This window comes from Amphibalanus amphitrite, unplaced genomic scaffold (genome assembly GCF_019059575.1).
Source record: "Amphibalanus amphitrite isolate SeventyFive unplaced genomic scaffold, NRLGWU_Aamphi_draft 002228F_arrow, whole genome shotgun sequence".
In the NCBI taxonomy this organism is placed as follows: Eukaryota; Metazoa; Arthropoda; class Thecostraca; order Balanomorpha; family Balanidae; genus Amphibalanus; species Amphibalanus amphitrite.
The window spans coordinates 18895-36227 of NW_024883718.1; the positions used below are offsets into that span (position 1 = coordinate 18895).

The 17333-nt window shown below is 45.3% G+C and overlaps 1 protein-coding gene across 1 annotated transcript in view; it reads right to left on the minus strand.

Annotated features, from left to right (window-relative positions):
* The window catches only part of LOC122376663, a gene marked incomplete at its 3' end in the record, with an annotated part of 40137 nt that overhangs the window by 10484 nt on the left and 12320 nt on the right, over window positions 1–17333 (minus strand). The window contains exon 2 of the mRNA XM_043356568.1: window positions 299–446. Within this exon, the coding sequence (XP_043212503.1) occupies window positions 299–446 (148 nt within the window). The remainder of the gene's footprint in view (window positions 1–298; window positions 447–17333) is intronic.

The window sequence follows — 17333 nt, forward strand, 5'->3', positions numbered from 1 at the left end:
CAGCTCTCAGGCCAGTAAAAATTGTTGGATGTGGTTTTACCCTAAGATCTTTAGACACCTTTCTAAGTATAAATGACACTAGGACTAGGTGGTAGTTAAAATCCCAAATGCACAAACGCACAGACATCACAAAAAACAATATCACAACGCCAACAGCATACAACCTAATCTGTTCTCACACATGCATAAAATTTATCCATAAGTAACTACCATCACAATAGGTGATCAGTTACCATCGCAGCACCCAACTTGTGCTTTCCAATCTGACAGATATCATTTCCTGGTCCCCTTTTCTTACCAACATGTCCATCTGACTCCAGCAGAGTGGCCAGGTGTCTGCAGGTCTGAGTAGCGACCGCCCTCAGCTCGCGAGAAGTGAGCCCCTGCCGTCCTCGGACCTCCAGCAGCTCGGCGAGTGAAACGGGCAGGGCCACAAGCGCTGCCATCTGGGGAAAGGGAGAAATAGAGAGTTAAACATTAGTGAGAGACACAGGCAGTCAACACGAGGGATGCTGTTTGTGGAGAAAAGGTCAGACACAAAGGACAGGACAAGCATAGACCCAACTGAAAAGACTTCTGTCTGTGAACTTGAACTGAGAGTAAAAAGGCAATAGCAAGTGCAAAAAAAGAAGCTCATAAGCAACAGCTTTCAAAACACTGGAAATGCCAGTTTCAGCTTGCCCTTCAGGGAGCTTCTCTCATCAATACAAGCCCTGCAGGTCATTGGCGGAAGCGGGTGGATCCCCACATACGAGCGCCGGACCGAACGACGTTAACACAGCCCCCAGCACTGCGAGCGATATGAACAGCAAATGAAACTCATTTTCTTACTCGTGACATTGTTTGTGAAGAATCTTGGGCTAAATTTCCTCGGATATCAGCGAGGCCCACCGAATCCGAACTACAAACGCAGCAGCTCTTAACATTGAAAATGTGAGCATGTTTCAATCTGCCAGCCTCACTGCACGACACATCAGACTCTAGAAAACTTCAATAACTCTAAAATAGTCCCATAAACTACACTAATAGTTATTATTTTAGGTAAATCACATTATCACCGCACAGCACAGCACACAAAACAAAACAAAGCCCGCACGCGCCACATTCGTCTCCGTTTGCGGGCCGGCGTTCAAAAGTCAGCTGTTTCCGCGGGGCTCGGGCGCGGCCGGCAGCGGACGGACGACAGCGTGCGGACTGGGGCCCTGGGGCGGGGGGCGGGGACTGCTAGCCTCGGGCGGTAGAGGAGCAGCTGGTCGACGAGCCAACTTCTGGGAATAGAAACTGGGAGAGGATCATGCACAAGGACAAAGTTAGGGGACATGCAGTGGTGTCTGTGGTGACATTGAAGTCGGGAGTTATTTGCCGCTTTGCCGTCGAACCCAAAAAGCAGATCGGTGGAGACGGTCCGGTCCGGGGTCACGCCTCGCGCCTCGCGGGATGCTTCAAGCAGCAGGGAAGAGCTGATTTTAATTGATTTAAACACTGAGCACCGAATGTCTTTAATAACGGGGACAGGCTTTGTTGTAAGCCACGGGTTACCTCGAGTGCGTCAAAACTCATCTGTCACTGGTCCAGTGGTCAAATCGATGAAAAAATACACGTAGGTATCACGGTGACGATAAATAACTGCAGGCTCCCTCGGCCAAACCAGTCACATCAAACTCCACTTTGGTAAAATAACTCGTAAATGTATGATGTCGGTACTCGGTACCCTGCCGTGCCAAACTTGTAAGTTCGAGGTGAAAGGAAAATAAGGTCAGCCCAGAGGCCAGTTTCACCAACAAAAAATAGACGGTTGCGATTATTTTTGACAAAGCGATAGTCTATAAATCCTATCAACAGGTGAAAAAAGTAATTGCTGACCTAATATAGCACTTGAAAGCTAAGTTTTTACATTTTTCAAGTCAGCGATTAGAATTTTTCAGCAGTAGGTAAATGACATTTTGAGACTATCGTTTTTGTCAAAAAATAATTGCAGCAGTCTGTTTTTTGTTGGTGAAACTGGCCTCCAGGTCACAAAAAGTTAAATACCTACCCACCTTAATTAATATCGAGACATAATTACTAAATATGTAGGCCCAAAAGCCTTATGACAAACTTTGTATGGCGTTTCTCTGGCGCAGTTACGACCGGCGGCCAACCTATCAATTACGAATTTTTTCTTTGGATAAAAGTGTCAAGTCTGTATAGCAGTAGGTAGTGGTTTGGCAGAAGATATTGCATAAAATGAGAGGGGCTTCATAGAGCGTCCCCACTCCCCAGTGATGCGCATTTAGCACTCGAATCTAAAATTCGTTCAAAGAACCTTTAAAGGGACACTCCCACCTTAACATTAGTTTTGAGTTGAGATAGCCAAATTGGTGGCCATGGCCTGCAAATACCGGTTTGGGCACTCACAACATCGACAAATGCTTTAACCCTCGCCCGTAAACGGCGATCTGCCACCTTCGCCCATGCAGGGGGGGGGTTGGTGCGACCCCCCCCCCTTGGCGTTTGAAAACGGAGCGTCGTAGAGCTTAGCGGAAAAGACCAACGGATTGCTCTCGCCGAGATCTCGCGATTGGTGGTATATTTTTTGGTTCTAGGTCAACATTTGACCTACTTTTGACCGGTCAAAGGTCAAATTTTCGGAAAAATAGACTTTTTCAAATTTTCCGCGGCGATTGCGGCAAAACGGTGGGAGATATCGACTTGAAACCTTCACAATCGTGTTCCTTGATCAATTCTCTATCGTTTGGTATGTATTTCGTTTCCCTAGCTCTAAAAATGGCGCGTTGGGAGCGCCGGAAGTCGGCAAGGTCACAGTCGGCGGCAGAAATTAGAAAAATCAAAATTTAAATTTTTGAAATCTGATTGTATTTTTGGATTTGGGATGTCCATTTGCTCCCTATAGAAGCTAATATTGCTGCATATTCCCATTGAGGTGACAAGAATTAGCAAAATAGTGGTTCGGGCGCTTTTCAAAAATAGTACCGGACGCTGTTCCTCTTGTGACGTCATAGCTCCGTGACCTGACCTGACCCGGTCAAGTTTCTTATACCATATGATAGCCAATACTTGCCCCAACATGCATGGGAAGTTTCATCACGATCCATCAACCGATGTCCGTACCACCGGCAGGAAACCTCTGGCGTTGGCACTCAGTTTGTGAAAATCCGGCCGGAGGCTGTTCCCTTTGTGACGTCATAACTCCGTGACCTGACATGACCCGGTCAAATTTTTTTTATCAAAAGATGCGCAAGGTTTGCCCCATAAGGTACTAAAAATTTGGCGGCGCTGCGCGCCGCCGTTTTTGCACTATTTCCGAAAAACCTCAGGGGGGGGTTGCACCAACCCCCCCCTACATGGGCGAGGGTTAATTCGGAGATATGGAATTTCAAACTTGCAGTTTTCGGATTCTAAGGGGCTAGTGCATTGGTACCTATGCCCCCTTAGAATTTGTGACGTCAGCGGAGATCTAACGATTTTTAAATCTTTTACTAAAACACTTGGTAGCACGCGGTGGTATATGCTGCTTTGCGCGCAACAAATGCCGCACTTTCAAATAAAGTCGCTAGGAACAGCGGAGATCCCAAAAAGTAAACAAAAGTAAAAGTCTAATATCTTGAAAACCGGTGAATATTTTTGGATTAAATTTGGTAGATATTCGTTTTCGCTCTTTCTGAACCGAGCGACATAACTTTCGTGCCAATTCATTAACTTTTTTGAAGGTGGGAGGGTCCCTTTAATTAAAAATAAAAAGACAGTCCAATTCAATAGATAGGTATGATTGTGTTATCCTGCACCTAAGCAATGGCGCTCCCACGTAAGTGAGCATGCATTGCAGTGCAGACGTGGTAAGTTCATTAAGTCATACCCCCTGATATCATATTATAATTACTACAGCCCGACACACACACCATAATTACTGAAAGCACTGACGCAAATATGGCCGAGAAATTACAGTAATGACATTAATGAATGATCCAGTGTTGAGCTACGATCTCGGGCGTTATGCCTTGTGCACAAACAATTATAGCATGGCACGTGCATCATATCGGGCTTGAGCCAACCAACCCACCGGCGCCCCTTCTCTAACCCAGACCCTCCCCTGATCCCTTTGCACATCTGCTGGGGTGACGCTGAGTAGTTTACGGCCGTTACGTTATTAAGTGCGGATTTTTTTCTCAAATCAATTTAAGGGGAAATAGCCATTACAAATTTTGTAATGGTGTGTACCTACTGTGTGCAATGTTCAGTAAACGTTTACGGCAGTCAAAGGATGTGTTGCGTATATGTGCAACTAAAAATAAAAACAAAACTGATGCCACAAAACCCATTGCGAATAATAGATAACGTTATGCAGAAATAAATGAACTGAGCACATATACGTAATGTCCCATTAGTCCAGCTCGGCATTGTCCCTCGCTAATGTTCTGTCCCATCACCCCCCTCCCCATTTGCCCCCCCCCCCCTCTGCCACCTGTCCATTCCCACCGCAGACATCATTCCGCATATTACCTGTCACAGTCCTCTGATGAACGCAACCAAAAACTACGGTTTCATTAACGGCTCCGGTGTCCATTCACCTGGCTGTCGTATATTTGGCGCTCGGTCCCGCGTGAAGGTTTGGTATTTTTAGGTTATGAGATGGTCCCATTCGACCCGTTGTAGCTGAACCTCACTTAGTTACAGTTCCTAAAAGGACGTCGACAAACCAATGATTTTTTTCTCAATAAATTTTCTCCCTTGTAGGCAGGTGCTTTTTTTTCTTTTCGAAAAAAGGTACACACTCTCAATCATTTTAGAATGTCTCTACGAGCATTATCCCTTTGGTCACGATCGCCCGGTATCATTGCCAATACGTCACCGCCTTTTTTCACAAATTGGCGCCATTTCGGCGCCAGCTCGCGCTGTCGTTTGGCGCCAAAAGGCTGGAGCCGCCGAATTAACTGGGCGCCATCCTCGCGCCATTTTCGATTGTCTTTTGGTGTCCAATTTTCCGGCGATATGAGAGGCGTTACAAAGTGCCGTCACAATTCGCTCCCGCTTCGGTGATGGCGAGGAAATTGATCAGGGAGTGGCATGCTCTATTATTGCTGCCACATGTGCGCCAAAAATAGGATGCACAATGATCGCTGGAAGAGGACACATCGGTGTGTAGCACCTCAACTATTCGACATTCCATATAATCGTTATAGTAAGCATATAAGGCGGATGAAGATATGCGAAGCAGAGTATGACACACCTAGACTAAAAAAAAAAAAAAAAAAACAGCGCAAGATCAGTAGCATTCCAATCACTTGTTAGACATGGCTTATGATCACCGCTGAACTCCTAACACCAGGCATCGAGCCGAGCGAATCTCCGCACAAAACCGTCATTATCACAAAGTGCACATGCCCCGAGCAATATGTGTACTGTCTGGGTAAGCGCAACAGACGCCGGCAACACATCTGGGCAACTTCAAAGAATAGATACTGGTAATTATGGTGCAGAACGCGGGTGGGTGGTATTTGTCAGACATAATTGGAACATTTTCCGCTGGAGGAACATAAGACGATGCCTTTAATAAGCATCAGCGCTGTTTATAGATCAATCTTTTCGGAGCACGCTAGGTTTATCCATAGCTGCACTGGAGCGCATAAAAACACGTTGTCGTTCCGATCGTTCTGTCTCCGTTGCTTGATATAAATTACAGAGAGACATTGTACATACAAAAGCAATAGGTAATAGGTATGTTATCCGCTTGTCCTTTTTCCCGATTCCCATTAGCATTTTACTTAAATATAAGCTGACTGGAACACTTTGCAGCGTCGTAAAGTTGTTCATAAACATCCGCAACCCGCATCCTCTTACAATATCCGGATTGTTAACAAACCGTTTACCTTCCCAAGTAAACAGCTGGTTAATGGCTACAGTCAGACAGTCACCCCCTAATCAGTTGATCATATCAGCTGATCAGCCAGACGGACTGAGTGTGTCTAGACGGAACTGGCATGGGATTGGGTCACGGGCAGTGTTCGCCACGGGCCGGGCCAGCCCAACGGGCCATGGGCCGGGCTGGGCTACGGGCTGGGCCGGGCCCCCAAATATCATTAGTTAACGGGCTATGGACGGGCCGGGCCACGAGCTTTGTGCACTATGGGTTTTGCGACTAATGTCAATTTAAGAAAATTTGGAAACTGATGCAAACAAAACCCACTGGGAAAATACAAAAACTAAACCAAATTTAAGGAATGTGGAAGAAAACCTAATTGATATTGAATTTTGGGAATCTTGAGAATTATCCAATATCACATCATGTCACACATAGGAGGGTTTTCATAAAAATTCCGCAACCAAAAAGATCAGAGAATCTCTAGCATCATTAGTTTGTAATAAAAGTTAAAATGTAGTCATCAGAATAACTTACTTAGCACTACAACTCCAAAAACTAAGAAGCCACTCAACAATGATGGGCCACAACGCTACATTAAGTTTAACACTTATATATGGCGATAGTGAGACAATTCCAACACAGTCTTTTTTCCTTCACCGACGGTTTTTTAACGAACAGAACCTTAAAAGGATACTCACAAAACACACTGTAAGTAACGAGGAACTCTACAGAGTATTTCGCGATGAAAGCTTCTTTAAATGTCCATAAATTTGTCAAAACAAATCACAACAAACCAGCCCCTTCTCAACAAAATTTGCAATCATGGCGGCGGCCCTATGTTTATGTGGCGGCATCTAGGTAGTATACACAACAGTATATCAATTAAATACGTTTTTTAAGTATCAAGGTGAAAAACAAAACTTAACAAATAAAAAATAAAACCTAAATCACGAAGTCTGAAAACTCGAACGAAAAACAAAACAAAAATTTGATCATATATGTTTTATTATACAATTGGTCAAAATCGCTACCTGCCGCAGCTGCGACAATACAGAAGTGTTCGCTCATTTTTGATTGATGATGATGATGCGTAAAAGTCACAAAAAAGTACCCAATGACATTTCAAGCTTACCGTGTTTTCTGCTTACGCTGCTAGCGATATCCATATCTTGAAAAGAGCCTAACATAAAATAGCAAGGAAAGTAGCAGATAGTTGTCCACAGAGATTTGGTTGACACGTGGGCATGAATTGAAAATAGATAAGATCAGTTTTGCTGGTTTTGCTGATAAATGGATGGATTTTCTCTTTTTTTGGAAGACAGTGCTAAAGTTAGTGTCACCTATTTTGTATGCTTTCTCAGGCTTTTGATATTGCAGCATCTATGGAGTGAATTTAACAGCAAGGTCAATCCCAGACAGATTCATCAATTCCCATAAGTTGAAGTCAAGCTTTTTTTCTGCTGGTAAGTGCTGGGAAGTATAGAGTATGTGGCAAATACTTCCTTCAAGTATGCATTAGAGTCACCAATTATGAATGATAATGTTCACACACATCAGCTTGCAAGATAACTTTACTCATGGAATGTAGTTAATATAATCATGTAAACTTTTTATAGGTGTGTAATCATGACCCAATTGACTGAGGTGCTTGCTGTTACTGTTAAAATTTGTGCCATAGGTGCTTGAAATGATTATATTCATTGAAAAGAAGGGAGTCATGATTGCCATGTTAATATTCATGCAATTTGAATTGTTCTCAAAATAGTGTAATCAATCATGCTTATTATAGCAAATAGCAATAGACTAAGACAATAACTAGATTGCTATTTTTGCCGGGCCGGGCCGGGCTGGGCTTGGAATATTTGCCAAGAGCGGGCTACGGGCTGGGCCGGGCTCTGAACCCATGGGCCCGGGCCGGGCTGGGCTGGGGATTTTGGGGCCCGTGGCGAACACTGGTCACGGGGTTTGATGGGCTGGTATGTCCGCAATCAGCTGGCCAAGGTCAGCCGTCAGCTGACACGTGTTGGGTCCAGAGGGGTCATCCTCTGCTCTTCCTCCCCAGTCCCTTCCTTTCTCCCTTCCCCCTTCACCTGCGATGAAGTAATTGGTGACTCATGGGGAAGGGAGGAGGGCGAAGGACATGGGATTCAGGTAGAAATCATACCTAGTCATCACTCATTGCCATTATTTACGTGGCAGACCAAATGATTGATCGGGAAACTAAAAGATTTCGGTATGTCATGGATAACGTACAATTACCTTTACGATGGATTACCCTTATCAGCTCTTCCTGGCCCTTGATTTACCTTTAAAATGTTGAGTTACGTAACTTTATATCAGAAGCATTTATATCATTTACCTTTAAAATGTTGAGTTACGCAACTATATATCAGAAGCATTTATAGTTTATACGCATTATTAGTTTTTTTCAGTTGCTTATTCATGTGTTAAATCATCAGTGGTTTAGTAGATCAATACGTCCCAGACGAGACGCAAGGTCTATCGATATAATTTGCAGCTGCCCATTTCGGGTCATCTCGTCAAGCTAACCGACTCTACTCCTACACGCTCATCAGCTCAGTTCGTCGTCACCCCGCCTCTCCAGCCTGACCCCATCAAGGTCGCGCCCCCCCCCCCTTCCCCTCTGTTCCGTGCCGAGCAGCAGACGTCTGCTTCTGACAACTACTATCCCCGAGAGTCTAAATCTAGAACGGAACTAGCCCGCTAAGGTCTGCGCTGTCATCACAACTTCACTCAGATGTCAAAACAGAGTGTCGCTTCGTCAACAGTTTATAAGCTATCAGCGGTTAAAAGGCGGGGAACCCCCGTGCTTAGAGCCAAAGGATTGTTGAGGATCGGAGACTGGGTCTCCAGATTCTGGGATGCTTGCAACCAATGACACAATTGCAGCTGCTTGATGTTCAGCGAGTCAATTGCTTACGTCTTTTCTAATAAAACAGTCAGAGCGTTTGAAAAAAGCAGATGATGTTTCAGTTTGGTAAGCCAATTTTATTGGTTTGGAATCAGGTTTGATTTTTCCTGAAATGTGGCATAGCTTTGAAATAGCATGAAATTGAAATGCTTACGTAAAGGTACACAAACATCTCATTTTGTATTATGTTGGCTCCAATAGCAAAAAGGAGGGATCGGCGCAGTGCTAAGAGAGTCTGCTGCGCAAATCCTGACTCCTTCCGTCTGATTGGACTATGCTGGGATAAAAAGAGAACTTTGAATACCAAATTAAGACGTGCCCCTCAAACTCGTACCGGTCCGTCAGATTCTATAACCCATAAAACATAGCTCATGTTGCAATAAATATACTCTCTCTCCCTCCCTCCCTCCCTCTCTCTCTCTCCCTCCCTCCCTCCTCTCTCTCTCTCTCTCTCTCTCTCTCTCTCTCTCTCTCTCTCTCTCTCTCTCTCTCTCTCTCTCTCTCTCTCCTCTTCCAGTATCTACCCAGCAGTGTTCGCCACGGGCCGGGCCAGCCCAACGGGCCACGGGCCGGGCTGGGCTACGGGCTGGGCCGGGCCCCCAAATATCATTAGTTAACGGGCTATGGATGGGCCGGGCCAAGAACTTTGTGCACTATGGGTTTTGCGACTAATGTCAATTTAAGAAAATTTGGAAACTGATGCAAACAAAACCCACTGGGAAAATACAAAAACTAAACCAAATTTAAGCAATGTGAAAGAAAACCTACTTGATATTGAATTTTGGGAATCTTGAGAATTATCCAATATCACATCATGTCACACATAGGAGGGTTTTCATAAAAATTCCGCAACCAAAAAGATCAGAGAATCTCTAGCATCATTAGTTTGTTAATAAAAGTTAAAATGTAGTCATCAGAACAACTTACTTAGCACTACAACTCCAAAAACTAAGAAGCCACTCAACAATGATGGGCTACAGGGCTACATTAAGTTAACACTTATATATGGCGATAGTGAGACAATTCCAACACAGTCTTTTTTCCTTCACCGACGGCTTTTTAACGAACAGAACCTTAAAAGGATACTCACAAAACACACTGTAAGTAACGAGGAACTCTACAGAGTATTTCGCGATGAAAGCTTCTTTAAATGTCCATAAATTTGTCAAAATAAATCACAACAAACCAGCCCCTTCTCAACAAAATGTGCAATCATGGCGGCGGCGCTATGTTTATGTGGCGGCATCTAGGTAGTATACACAACAGTATATCAAATAAATACGTTTTTTAAGTGAGTATCAAGGTGAAAACAAAATTAAACCAATGAAAAATAAAACCAAAATCACGAAGTCTGAAAACTCGAACGAAAAACAAAACAAAAACTTGATCATATATGTTTTATTATACAATTCGTCAGAATCGCTACCTGCCGCAGCTGCGACAATCAAGAAGTGTTCGCTCATTTTCGATTGATGATGATGATGCGTACAAGTCGCAAAAGTACCCAATGACATTTCAAGCTTACCATGTTTTCTGCTTACGCTGCTAGCGATATCCATATCTTGAAAAGAGCCTAACATAAAATAGCAAGGAAAGTAGCAGATAGTTGTCCACAGAGATTCGGTTGACACGTGGGCATGAATTGAAAATAGATTAAATCAGTTTTGCTGATAAATGGATGGATTTTCTCTTTTTTTGGAAGACAGTGCTAAAGTTAGTGTCACCTATTTTGTATGCTTTCTCAGGCTTTTGATATTGCAGCATCTATGGAGTGAATTTAACAGCAAGGTCAATCCCAGACAGATTCATCAATTCCCATAAGTCAAGCTTTTTTTCTGCTGGTAAGTGCTGGGAAGTATAGAGTATGTTGCAAATACTTCCTTCAAGTATGCATTAGAGTCACCAATTATTAATGATAATGTTCACACACATCAGCTTGCAAGATAACTTTACTCATAGAATGTAGTTAATATAATCATGTAAACTTTTTATAGGTGTGTAATCATGACCTAATTGACTGAGGTGCTTGCTGTTACTGTTAAAATTTGTGCCATAGGTGCTTGAAATGATTATATTCATTGAAAAGAAGGGAGTCATGATTGCCATGTTAATATTCATGCAATTTGAATTGTTCTCAAAATAGTGTAATCAATCATGCTTATTATAGCCATAGACTAAGACAATAACTAGATTGCTATTTTTGACGGGCCGGGCCGGGCTGGGCTTGGAATATTTGCCAAGAGCGGGCTACGGGCTGGGCCGGGCTCTGAACCCATGGGCCCGGGCCGGGCTGGGCTGGGGATTTTGGGGCCCGTGGCGAACACTGCTACCCAGTGCAGCGGCCGCCAAGAGCGTCCAATCGCCCCCGGCTATTCCATTTATGGTGAAATGTCGTCGGAGCCGGGCGTTACAAGGAAGAGGAAAGGAGCAGGGCAGCGGCCCGAGGTAGAGTATGGAGAACCCTAGTCGATGCAATGTCTCCATGGGTCGTCCCTTGAGACGGTGCTCTGGCCTGGTTTTCTATTTGCTCAGAGAGTATACGGGTGACGGTTTTAATCTTAAAACCTCGCTTATTGAAATAATAAGACGGACGAAACGGTGTACCTAAGTCATAAATGCATGTTTCAATGCATCGAAAATACTTTGCTTGATACGAAAATACCTTAACACAACACACACGTGACAAACTACCTGTTTTAAGCCTAAGAAATAATTATAGAAATGCACTATCCTTGAAGTATAATTTCTTGCCACCAGGACAAGCTCAGTTCTAGATTTATCCTTATTTATATTATTTTAGTGGCATGGGAAAAGAAAATGAGGGAAGACAGTAGACACTGAGTTTAGCCGGGTAAGGGCTGGTGTGCCGCGACGGCTGAGCTTATCCCGTGGGCCAGTCATATTTTATACCTTAGGGCCTTGCATTTACCTGCTTTTTGCATAAGACTCGCAAAAGCCGGACCAAATAATTCAACAAATTTCCGACATTCAACAGCCACTCTGGCTCGACCAGGTGCCGTTTCCATGGCAACAAAACGCGTGGCGCCAAATTAGTTGTTCTGCGTGCGGTGATTATTAATGCGCCTCGCTCAGCTGTGGCAAGATGAATAGAGGGCTGTTCTGAGCTCGGCCAAAACCATAGCGGTGACACATTAGTGAGATTTAGTAAGATGAGCAACGTAAGTCATGATACATTCATGGACCTAACACGGGGTCGGTGTAAAAGCTGTGATAATTAATCAAGTTGATAAATACGTGTCGGTCTTTTACAATACTAGGCGGTCGGCAGTGCTCAATAAAACCAGTAAAGCTTCTCACACAGCAATGAGTTTGCTAATAGATATATGTAAGGCTGCTAATGGTTTCCTGAATATTAAATTTAATGATGATTTTGATTATCGGAACATGAATAGAAGAAAAGTAAGCATTTTGTGAGTTTTGGACACGGATAGGAATATCAGGTTGAATGAAAGTTGTTTCGTATTTCCGATTGCTTCATGAATCTCTTTCAACAGCGTGATCTAATCTCAATGATAAATCCAGGACAAAAGATAATGTGTGTGCTAAGCTAGATTAATGGCTTTATTTTCCGGACCGAGAAATCTTCAACAATTGACGAACGGGTCAGCAGCGGCTCTGGAATTGCTCCTACGATGCAGAGCCGGTTAGCCATGGGAAAAATAACCTGGCCTTTCAGGCGGTCACATGACCATGTGCATCAATATTTCAATAGCATTGGAAACTGTTGCTATAGGAAAATGATTCCCATGATGAATCCCCTCACTTCCTCTCAATCATTAGGTAGCACGATTCAAAGCGCATAGACATTAGACATCTACATAAAGCATTGAATATGGCATCGTTTTAAGCCACCAGCCTGCGCCTGACGTAATAAAGATACCCAAAGGAATCCGGTGAGATCTCTCACTTCTTTTCAAAAGCGCCCTGTGGCCACAGTTATCAAATTAGGTTCATTTCTCTCGAGAACTTCAAAGCGGGCCACTTTAGCGGATGAAGTTTTGCCGAATTCAGACGGACCTCATTTACATAGTTTTCTCGTCTTTGAAATTCATTCTAGCGACAGCTTCGGCAAATAATGAATATTGATCGGGGCGTTAATTGTTCGCCGTGAAGGGTTTATATTCAGTGGATCCCGCGGAGCTTCGGTTGAGCTTAGTGGAGCAGAAGGCTGCGCTGTCACAGCCCTTCTGTAAAAGCGCGGTAGTGAGCCCAGCTTAGAGTGGTAGCGAGGAGAAAAGCTGTCAAATTTAGGTAGTTATTTCATACGCTGTCATAGGAGTAATGTGAATACTCGTTCCCTACCCCATTATAGTGGGTGGGAAAATAACGCTTATAAGCGTTTGCCAGTTATCACAGCTCACCCAGTTCAATAATCATGGGGATTCACGCTTCTCGAAGGAGCAGGGTGCGCACCATGTTCACTGCTCAACATTTATTGTGCATTGCTTTTGCTACTTGATGATGACATGAGTACTACGATCACTACAATTAGCAATTGTTGCAAGCTTGGAGTTGTAGCATCTGGCGGAGGGGAAATGTCCTTGATGATTCAATAGGGAGTTGTCAAAATAACGCACTTATGTAGCCTCCAAAGTAATGAACATATGATCGTTGGAAAGCTGGTCGCATCACATGCTATCGTGTCGCATCCATTTAGATACTGATATCAGATCCAACACCCCAGCGCACTATCATTCAAATAACATCACAACATCACATAATGACGTCACCAAGCCTCACATCAGACCCTGAGTAACGCACTCTGTCAGTCATAACAAAGTATGAACCTCCCTTGACCTCCCAGGGTAGTTCCCATCGTGATTCCCACGCAAATCACGCTTTGCAACGGCTCACTAGAGCCCGTGGGAGAAAACGCTCAAAAGGTCGAGCAGGAGTCACGCAGGTGAAATAATGATGAGTTGCCCAAAAGTGCCACTCATTCGGTCGAGAGTTACGTCAAATGAGCTGGAGACCGTTGAAGCCTACCAAAACCCTACTATATTTAGGATGTTTTGAAAACGCACCCAACTATCCGGGGATGCTTTTCAATATATCATGTATCATCATTATGCTTCACAACAAATGTATATCTTGATGGTCTAAAAGCACTACTCACACTCGACGGCCTCTCTTGATAGAGACTCAAAATGCACCAGCCGCCGCTAGCACAAGTGGTATCGCTTCGTATTTGAATTTACCACACCCAACCATCCAAACACGTCCAGACCTTGGCATCAAAGGCAGCAGACCGCCCCATTAACACAAGCATCAGTGTGTGCTGAAAGTGAAAGCTATCGTGAGGTGTTTGGGCCCTTAGCCGCCCAACTAAGCGCTGGTGCTAGGTTTTGAGTCCCCCAGGCTGTTCCTCTGTTCCCAATGGAAGCACCTCAGATCTGTAACGAAAACGGACAAGGAAACGGCGACGGAACGGCGGCTCTCGTGAAACAATAACTCACGCAGGTCAGAGTTCACCTAGGGTCTTACGCATCAAAGTTTTAGCGGCTCATTTCAGCAGATCCGTGGACATTCCCACGAGTGCCGGACGGTGAAGTTGGAAAATAATTTTTCAGCGAACAGAACGGGATGTCAATAATACAATTTTCATCCAAGTTACCCTCAACTCTCCAGACCATCATTCTAGGAATCGAACAACATATCTTTCAATCTCCTCACTTCCTCTCTCTCCTTCTCTCTCTTTCTCTCTCTCTCTCTCTCTCTCCCTCTCTCTCTCTCTCTCTCTCTCTCTCTCTCTCTCTCTCTCTCTCTCTCTCTCTCTCTCTCTCTCTCTCTCTCTCCGAAGCCCTTACGATGTCCGTCGAAACCCTCGCCGTGCGTCTGCGTCGGCACGAAGATTTGCATACACTTCTTGAACTTCAAAGGATTCCTATTCAGTCTGGATAACTGACAGAGCTCCTGGATTTTTTTTCCAAACCAGTGGCTCTCACAGCGCACGCAATTCTCACAGTTTGTATATATCCTACAGTCTTGCTCTCATAGCCTTCAAACTCTCAAAGCTTTATGCCCTTCTAGTGCTTCAACCGTTGATGTTGCGTTGCAGTTTGTAAGTTCAAAATAAAGCTCAGTGTCGCTCCAGTTTTCTCACCATTAACGATCATTAGGTGTTAATGCACGCTGTTTGCAGTGATTTAGGAGTGCGAAAATCGTGAGAGAGTCAAATGGAAGGTTTAACGTTCAGCAAGTCAGACCTGCAAGGACATTGCCGGCTCTGATTGATGGCAAGGTCAGGCCAGGCTCAGCAGCGGGAGATTCGTTATTGCTATGCCATTTACTATGATCAATTGTTATACCAAAACACGCCGTAGTAATTTTTCTCTCGAGATATTACGAAAGAAAAAAAACACAAAAAACTGCACGAAGAGCCATTCCGTTATCCTACCAACACAAAGTTTAATGGAGTAGATTCCCATTTGTTATTTCCCTAGAGGCTTATATGATATTATAAAGCCTTTTGCATGTTTCTCAAATTATCTGAATGATTTATTGTTTAATCAAACTACTAAATTTAAAACCATTTTTTGTCATTTGCATCGCTGGTCTTATAAAAAAAAATCAAATGCAGAGGCAGCCGAACGACTATAACGCCCTGTTCCGGGCGAGCCTGGACATCTCATCACCCTTGCCCCTTCCCCGCCCCCACACATACCACCCCTGTGGTCCAAAATAACCTAATCAGTCGGAGGCACGGCTAGGGCGGGGTCTGGGGATGGAGGGGTAGGGGGGGGGCGTGTTGTACCCCATTCATTACCCACCGACGCGTGCCAGAGCCGCTGTCAACGCTGTCACCCCCCTTCCCCTCAACCCCCGCCGTTACCCTATGACCCCCTGGCCCCCGATCCCCCTCCCCCGCTCTAGTGCCCCTCCCCGTGTCCATCCCCTCCCCCACCGGGCAACAGCTGACCCTTTCGTGACCTGAAGGCATAACTTTACGTTATCGACCATCGAGAGGCCACCAACCAAACGGACGGACAAGTTCATCGGTGTAACAAAAGGGCTAGCTGGAAAGGTAGATAGGGGAGAGGGAAGGGTTTGTGAAAGAGAGAGGAAGAGAGGGAGGGGAGCGGGGTATTGTTTGAAGGTTAGGCTACTTTATGTGTTACCCACAGAGGGGTGAAAGGAGTACAAGATAATATGCCAAACCATAACGACTCAACTAGGCGGCGTGGGTGAGGGTGCATGGCAGGGACGCTCCTTGCCATTATGTAGACCACTGGGTAATTAGGTCTGCAGTGGCACCGACAGAGAGAGCGAGGAGGAGGGTAGAGCAGAGAGTACCTCTATCCTAGAGGTCACCATCCAACAACAGCAGTGTCTCCGCTGGGATACACAAAATAACACCCCGGCTAGTTCGAAACCAATAGGATCATGTGTTTCGATCACGGCAGCACGACAGGGTCCTCTTTTTTGCACCACCAAAACACCCATAAACTGGGTAAACCACGGACCGGATGGGAAAAGTTGGACCACCTCCGTATCCTCCGGCCTTGGATAGTAATTACACTGGGAGGCGGCAAACCACACACTACTGCAAACAAAGGAATACGAGGGGGCGCTGCGGGAAGGGTTTACGCCGGAAATGTTATCATTTTGCCGTATTTTTTTTTTCTGGGGTAGGTCGTACTAAACCGGAGGTGGCCTGACCCCACCTCCTGTAGGTTAGGCAGGGCAGACGGTGGGATATTAAGGCGGAGCAGACAGACGGATACAGAAACAGACAGCGGATGGAAGGCCACAAAGACAGACTGACAGACAGGGGGACGGACACACAGACAACTGGAAGATTACAAGGACGCGGACAGAGAGACAGAAAGACAATTAGATAAAAAGTCATGAACACTGGACGGACACCGGTGGATGACAGAGGTGGACCGGGAACGGTGGATATTAGACGGTGGACGGTGGACGGCAGAGGTGGACCAGGGACGGTGGATATTAGACAGTGGAAGGTGGACGGTGGGCGGTGGGCGGTGGACGGTGGACGTTGAACGGTGGACGAAGGTATGTGGACGGAGGACGGTGGACGGTGGACAGTCGACGGTGGACGGTGGGCGACAGAGATGGACGAGGGACGGTGGATATTAGACGGTGGGCGGTGCGCGGTGGGCGGTGCAGGCGGTGGACGGTAATCACTAAACAGTGAACATTCGACGACGGGCGTTGCACAGCACCCACCATCCTTTACCTTCCGTGACGTCACCTCTAACCAGGTGGCCCATCTGCTCTGCTCTTATAATCACCCCCCCCCCCTCCCCTCCCCGGCTACCGGCACGTGATATCAACACCAGAGCGCTCCCGCACTAACGCGCTACCATTACGCCGTGTGTAATTTCCTGGAACATGTGCGTGCTGCCCGCGCACGGCCAGGGCGGCTTCTTTGATCGCGTGCGCTAAATAATAAACGAGCACCGTGGCTGTTAATTATTTGTTGAATGCCGTGGTTTTAGCCGGGGATGGTGAGGGATAATGCAACACCCCATATGGCGGACGGGATTTGAGGCGGCA